A 6,953-nucleotide genomic window follows, 5' to 3' on the forward strand; every position below is an offset into this window, starting at 1 on the left:
CAAGGCGACACGGTTACCTAAAGGGTGTGGAATCGCGCTATGAGTATGTATATGAAGTAATGCGAGTGACCTTTTAAAGTATTTGAGATTATTAGTAATGATATAGAGGGTGGACAAAAGATATGAATATACTTTTGCGATTGGAGTTTCGTCAAAGCTTTGTGAGTTCTCTAGTTATGTTTAAGGTTATTGTGAGTCTCTGGACCCTTCAAGATGTGTATATGGATTTTTTTATTGATGTATATAAGTGTGTATATGTATGCATAAGAGGTTACATAAGGTTGGAAGAGGATTAGAAGTTAAACGAAATGAATCGGAACAACTTCAGTAAAATTTCGGACCCGATTTTAGTCTATATTGTAGGAGGCATATCTCCTTGAATATGAGGAGTTTTAAGGTGTTTCAAAAGCCTAAAATGAAGTTCATCGAGTCTAGTTTGTAATGCAACAAACCGCTCGTCAAAATGATATCGGGATAAGGAGATATAGACGATGCAAGTTGGGATGGCAGGGCAGCAAGTTTGGACCCGACCCAAACACTCACATTTCGGCCCATGAGGCCCATTAAACTCAATAGATAAGTCACCACTTTGCCCTATATCATTTCACACGACCTAAAACAGATCCAAAACCCTTATTTTCTCTCCCAAACCCCCTTTCTAATTGAGCCATCATATAAGCTAAATCCTAGACCCTTGACATGATATTAGTTAAAGAGAAGTTGTAGCTTAAGTTTTTTTTTGTGTTGTTAAGCAAGCAGCTGGAAAGAGGAACAAGATTCTTGAAGATTCTGATTGCTAAAGGTAATTTCAACCTCCCACTCATGTTATCAATTTGGATTAAAGGTTTAATATGGTGTATACGTGAAGGAAACGTTGATATACAAGCTAGAGAGAGAGAGAGCATAAGCCATGGCATTCGGCCATGGCTAGCAAAATTGGAGCTCAAATTTGTTGATCCAAAAATCAGATTTTCTAGGTATTTCAGCCCTTAGGAAGGTGATAATAACGTGGAGAATTCATTTGGAGCAACAAGAACAAGTATTAGTGCATTTCACAAATTCTAGCTAAGTGGAAAAAGCCAACTTGTTAAGGTAAGAGTTGATCATTTTTCTATGTGTTTGATGATGAAGTTGGACGTGTGGGGAATATGCAAATGTAAATTGTATGTGTGAAATTATGTATCTTGATGTTGAAGCATAGTTGTAACTTGGTAACATGAATTGCACGAATGTTGGAATGTTGTTGAAATGTTGTTGAATGCCGTAGGGGCTTTTTTTAATTGAAATTTGATGGACTGATTTGAATTAATATTTTGGTTGTTGTAATCATAGATTATGTGATGAGAATGAAGGAATTTAATGGTTAGAGTTGGAGTTAAAATTGTTGTGGGTTGTTGTAAGGATTATAGAGATAATAATGTGATTTACTTGCATATGGATAGATGATGTGGTGTCGTGTGGCTGCTGTTGTATTTCCCTGAAATTTGCTGAAACGATGGCATGAAATAAGTCGTAAGAAGTGTATATGGGCTGCTTGGTGTGTTGTAAGTGTTCGTTAGAATTTCGGGCATCATTATGTTATAGTTTAGGGGCTGTTTTCGGCCCAATTTGGAGAAATTGTTGGATCGTTGGAAATATTATGTGAATTGTTTAGAATGTTCTTGAATGTTGTTAGTATGGGTTTGGGTTAGTATTTGAATGTATAGGCGTTGATGTTGGCTTGAAGGTAAGCCGTTGAATTGAATATTTGGAAAGTTGTCGAATGATGAAAAAGAGAGTATTAATGTAATATTGTCTTTCGGATTGGTTATTGGAGTTGCTAGGTTGGTTATTGTGGTTGTTGCTGTTGATTTTGAGCGAGTTAAATTCTCGGGATGGCCTATTTACAGGGGAAGTGCTGCCGAATTTTCTGTAGAATTTAATGTTAGTTTGGAATGAATGGCTTAAGTGCCTATGTTTAATATTGGATATTCGTTGGCATATTTGTAGACCTTGGGGAGCCCGAGGCGTAGATTGGAATTTACTTTAGATTGGCTATCTTGGAGTGCGTACGAGGTATGTAAAGCGCAACCCTTCTTTCTTTTGGCATGCCTTAGTTTTCAATAGGCTATATCACGAGCCTCGAGGAAATTCCAAATTCGAAATCCGAGCACGTTATGATCCTTATATATATTTCTTGGCATTCTTATGTATGTTGTGATGAAGTATGAACAATTATGTCTTCGAAAGCATTGATTTCCAAACTTTGTACAAAAAGTTGTTTTAAAGAATTCCGTAACTACGAAATGCCATATCTTTTGCATAAAGGCTCGGATTGCTCCAATATTTTCATAAGAGTTTGCATGATGTATAATGAGTATGTTTTCCATGAGCGGGCCCGATTCGGGTCGATACCCGTTCGTGGGTCCCGCGACTTTCCTTTATGTAATTCGGACGACTTTTGAAAGAATTTGGTATGATTATCATTTCGAATTTCAAATATGATCATTTTACTTATGTTTGAATTTATGATAATGATTTTATGCATATGACTACTCTATTAACTACTAAACAAAAATTGTTTTAAATAATTCATTAAGTCTTATAAATTGTTTTGGCACTCGGAACGACTTCAGAAAGGTATGCTTCTGTAATTCATTATGACATCCGAAACTCACTTATTATGATCCCGTCTGACTTCATTGAATTGGTTTGTCATTGATATGCCTCATCGAGTCTCTGAAAATATTTATGATATTTTAACTGCATTTAGTTTCTCACTACTCTATTCGTGGATGCCCCAATGTTTCCCACACTGAGCCCGGGCCAGGATATGTTGTCAAGCGTAATCCTCTGCATTGTTCGCCGTGCCTCGATGTGAGGGGGCAGGTATACGTGTACATGGGTTTGTGGAGTATGCTGTGCCATGTACACATGTTCTGATATGATTTGCCATGGCCATCTGATATGATATACTATGTTACGGGGTTATGCCCCTATTCTGATTCTTCTGTGTTGTGGCACCAGCGTCGGGAGGGTGGCCACGTTCTATTTGCCGAGTCCCTTGGCAGGGGCCGGATTTGATATGACATATGTTTCTGTACACACTCCGCATGTTTTGAAGATATGTATTTGATACTTTGGATTTTCTACTCACTTTTTCTGTACGTTCTGTACCAGTTATGATTTTGTTTCTGTAATTCAGGCTTTACATATTCAGTACATATTTCGTACTGACCCCCTTTCTTCGGGGGCTACGTTTTCATGCCGCGCAGGTACCGACGACAGGTTTGCTGATCCGTCCGTCTAGGATATCTTTTCTGCCATTTGGAGCGCTCTTTTATTCAGAGCCCATCTTTTGGTACAGTCTGTCACTACTGTATATATATATTCTCGTTCATGGGTACGGTGGGGCCCTGTCCCGTTATATGATTCCGCGGTCTGTTTAGAGGTCTGTAGACATGTTTGTAGGTTAGGGTCTTTCTGTACGGATGCGTGTATATGTTGTGTTTGGGCGATCCCATTCGCCGCGGCGGCCGGTCCGCATATGTTTAAATGTTGCTTTGTTGGCCCTGGGTGGTCATTGTTGGTATTATCTGTACGCAGGGTTAATTTGGATAGTCTGTAAAACAAAGGAAACTCTGCCGAAATTTTTCTGGAAATTATCTAAATATTGAAATATAGCCTTGTCGGTTTCTGCTATATACTTGAATGCGTTTGATAATATTCGTTCTCAACTCTGTTTAAAAATGATGATTTAGTTTGTATGTCCGTTTGGGTGCCCAAGTAGGGCACCAGTCGCGGCCCACGGGGCTGGGTCGTGACAGCTACACTCTTTTTGGGACAGACTAATAAGAAAAGTAAGACACTAAAATTGAAACAAAGGGAGTAATATATAATCAATAGGTTCAAGTGATCCCAATATTTTCACTACATATAGTATAGATACATATGTGAAAAATTACTAAAATTGCAAAAAAAAAAAAGTTAATTTTGAACTTATAATTTCGTGTAATGAATTCATGCTAAGAACTTAAAGATTAAACCCGTCGAGTATAAATCTTGAATTCACTTTCTTCGTAGTATACCCATCTTCTTAAAATCTTGCAATATGTCTCTTGTCCAACGCGTGAAGGAGGAATAAAGTTATAAAGCAGATTGAGACTCCACTAAACATGATCGATCCTATGCAAAAAGTGAAGTTGAAATTCATAGCAGTTGGCTCCTACGTACTCCACTAATCTAAAAATGAAATACCACATTGTCCCACACGCTTACTTCCACTGAACAAAAGCAATGGGGAGGCACTCAAATCAATGAAATTAACCAGATAATTAGGATATAAATACCATTCTAGACTTGAAAATTATGCATGCTCTTGTATACAATTAATAGGATAGTGAGTCATCAACTTTGTAAGTCAGGCACTTGTGTTCAACTCACTGAGCAAGATGGGAAATTTGTGTTTGTTTTATCTTTTGATATGCATGGTTTTCCCTGTGCTTGGCCAGGGAGGACTAAAAACAGGGTTTTATTCATCTTCATGCCCAAATGCAGAGTCCATAGTAAAGTCAACCGTTCAAGCAGAGTTTAATAAAGATCCTACAATTGCTGCTGCTTTACTTAGGCTTCATTTCCACGATTGCTTTGTTCAGGTAACTCTGGTTTCCAAAAGCAGAGCTAGAATTTTTAGTTTATGAGTTCTCAAAAAATTACTCCCTCTGTTCCAATTTATGTGAACATATTATTAATTGGGGAGTTTACGAGGTGATTCTTTAACCACGTTATCCTTACATTTTTTCTAAATTATAATTTATCATGACTTATAACACTTTTTATGTAGTTTCTAAACACATAAATTTTATTTTTACAAACTTGAAAAATCTATATCAAAATTTACAGTCAAAATTATCAAGTTTGACCCTCGTCCTCCGAAAAGGTTCACATAAATTAAACGGAGGAAGTACAGTTTATTAGGTTTTTTATAAATTATTTATACATATTAAGTGGAACTTTTAATACAAATACAGAATCTGAGCTAAAATTACTAGTTTCTACGCAACCAACAGGCAACAAGGATGTCGATTACGGGTTCGGAAGAGCCTAGTAACTTTAACGCAGATCTTGTATTTGTGTTAAAAATTTCACTTAATATGTACAAATAATTTATCAAGAACTCAATAACTTTCTTTCTTTTAGAATCTAGAACACATAAACTCGAAATTCTAGCTCCGCCTCTAACTCCGCCTATATATAACACTAGCTGCTTTTATCTTTCTACTTAGTATACTTTCATGACAACATAATTTGTGTTTTCAGGGTTGTGATGGTTCTGTTTTGATCTCTGGAACTTCGGCAGAGAGAAATGCAGTGACTAATACGGGACTCAGAGGATTTGAGGTGATTGATAATGCAAAAACACAGCTTGAAACTTCATGCCCTGGTGTTGTCTCATGTGCTGACATTCTAGCGTTAGCAGCTCGTGACGCAGTAGATTTGGTAACTACTTCAAGTTTGCTTTCACAAGTTATAATCCAATATAATACTATCGTTATAGATTAATTATAACAACTCTCTGTTGTTACATCTTATATATAGAGTAGCTTTTTTTCCTTTTTATTGTCTGCTAAAAACAATTACGGATGACTTATTATTTCTAATGAGTCTATTATGGGTACATTTCAAAAAATGAGAGTGCTCGTCCGCCAGAGTTATAATAGTGCACTTGAATTGTGCTTTTCTAAAATATTATGCCTTTACGGTCATTTATTTATTTCTTTACTTCTTTACATATTGATACTGCTTGCATAAAATCTTGAGTTACTCCGGGCAACACCATTCGGGTCTCTTCCTTAATTCTTCGTGTTTATCATCAAAATGGAATATAGCAATTGTGACAATTGTTTAGTAAATAAGGAGATTATATATTAATATTTGATGTTGTTGCATGATAGAGTGGAGGTCCAAGCTGGGGAGTACCCACTGGAAGAAGAGATGGTAGGATCTCTTCATCGTCAGAAGCCTTGAACTTACCTTCACCATTGGATACAATTGACCTCCAGAGGAACAAGTTTGCAGCTAAAGGCCTAGATGATCATGATCTTGTCACCCTTGTTGGTAAATTCTTAAACTATATAGATACATTTTAATTACCCTTCAAGTGATGGAATAATGCAAAGGAATTTACAAAATCAGTCTATAAAAGTTTCTTGAGATGTATGTAGGCAGTGGCATTAGTCAGAAATTTCGCTAAGGGGGTTTAAGGTTTAATATATATGTATAAAAGAGTAATTTTCAAACCTATATTCCTAGTATAATAAGTATATTTTTCTATATGCTCAACATAATTTTCCGTTGAAAGATGTTCAACTAACCATCCTTCACTCTACGTGGCTACCGCCACTGCATGTAGGGGCACATACAATTGGCCAGGCAGATTGCAGATTCTTTAGTTATAGACTATACAACTTCACAAGAACTGGAAATGCAGATCCAAGTATAGACCAAGCATTCTTGGGACAACTACAGACTGTATGCCCCAAAGGCGGTGATGGATTGAAGAAGGTAGCTTTAGACAAGGACAGCCAGTTGAAGTTTGATGTTAGTTTCTTCAAGAATGTAAGGAATGGAAATGGGATTCTTGAGTCAGACCAGAGGCTGTTGGGTGACCCTTCCACAAAAGATATACTGGAGAAGTATGCAGGGACTTTACGGGGATTGTTGGGTTTAAGATTCAATTTTAACTTCCAAAAATCTATGATCAAAATGAGTAGCATCGAGATTAAGAGTGGCAATCAAGGGGAGATTAGAAGAGTATGTTCCAAGTTCAACTAAGAAGCTACTATATATGTAGTCTCTGCTCAACATATGTCTCAAGTAGCTAGATCCTTGCCTACCTGTGTTTATATATTTTATGGTATGATGGAGATTAGTCACGTGAATAATTATATAAAAGCTCGCAATTACTATCACAA

The 6,953-nt window shown here is 36.8% G+C and overlaps 1 protein-coding gene and 1 long non-coding RNA gene across 2 annotated transcripts; both read left to right on the forward strand.

Annotated features, from left to right (window-relative positions):
• Positions 1 to 510: 510 nt before the first annotated feature.
• LOC132622951 (uncharacterized) lies at positions 511 to 3,652 on the forward strand. Its single transcript, XR_009576049.1, has 3 exons — positions 511 to 1,092; positions 1,990 to 2,055; positions 3,255 to 3,652. It is a non-coding gene; the product is annotated as an uncharacterized LOC132622951 (long non-coding RNA).
• Positions 3,653 to 4,262: 610 nt separating this feature from the next.
• LOC132622950 (peroxidase 25) lies at positions 4,263 to 6,953 on the forward strand. Its single transcript, XM_060337644.1, has 4 exons — positions 4,263 to 4,634; positions 5,299 to 5,478; positions 5,934 to 6,096; positions 6,392 to 6,953. The coding sequence occupies exons 1-4, from the start codon at positions 4,431 to 4,433 to the stop codon at positions 6,811 to 6,813; spliced, it is 969 nt and encodes a 322-aa protein (XP_060193627.1). The 5' UTR covers positions 4,263 to 4,430; the 3' UTR covers positions 6,814 to 6,953.

Source organism: Lycium barbarum, chromosome 12 (assembly GCF_019175385.1).
Source record: "Lycium barbarum isolate Lr01 chromosome 12, ASM1917538v2, whole genome shotgun sequence".
Taxonomy (NCBI): Eukaryota; Viridiplantae; Streptophyta; class Magnoliopsida; order Solanales; family Solanaceae; genus Lycium; species Lycium barbarum.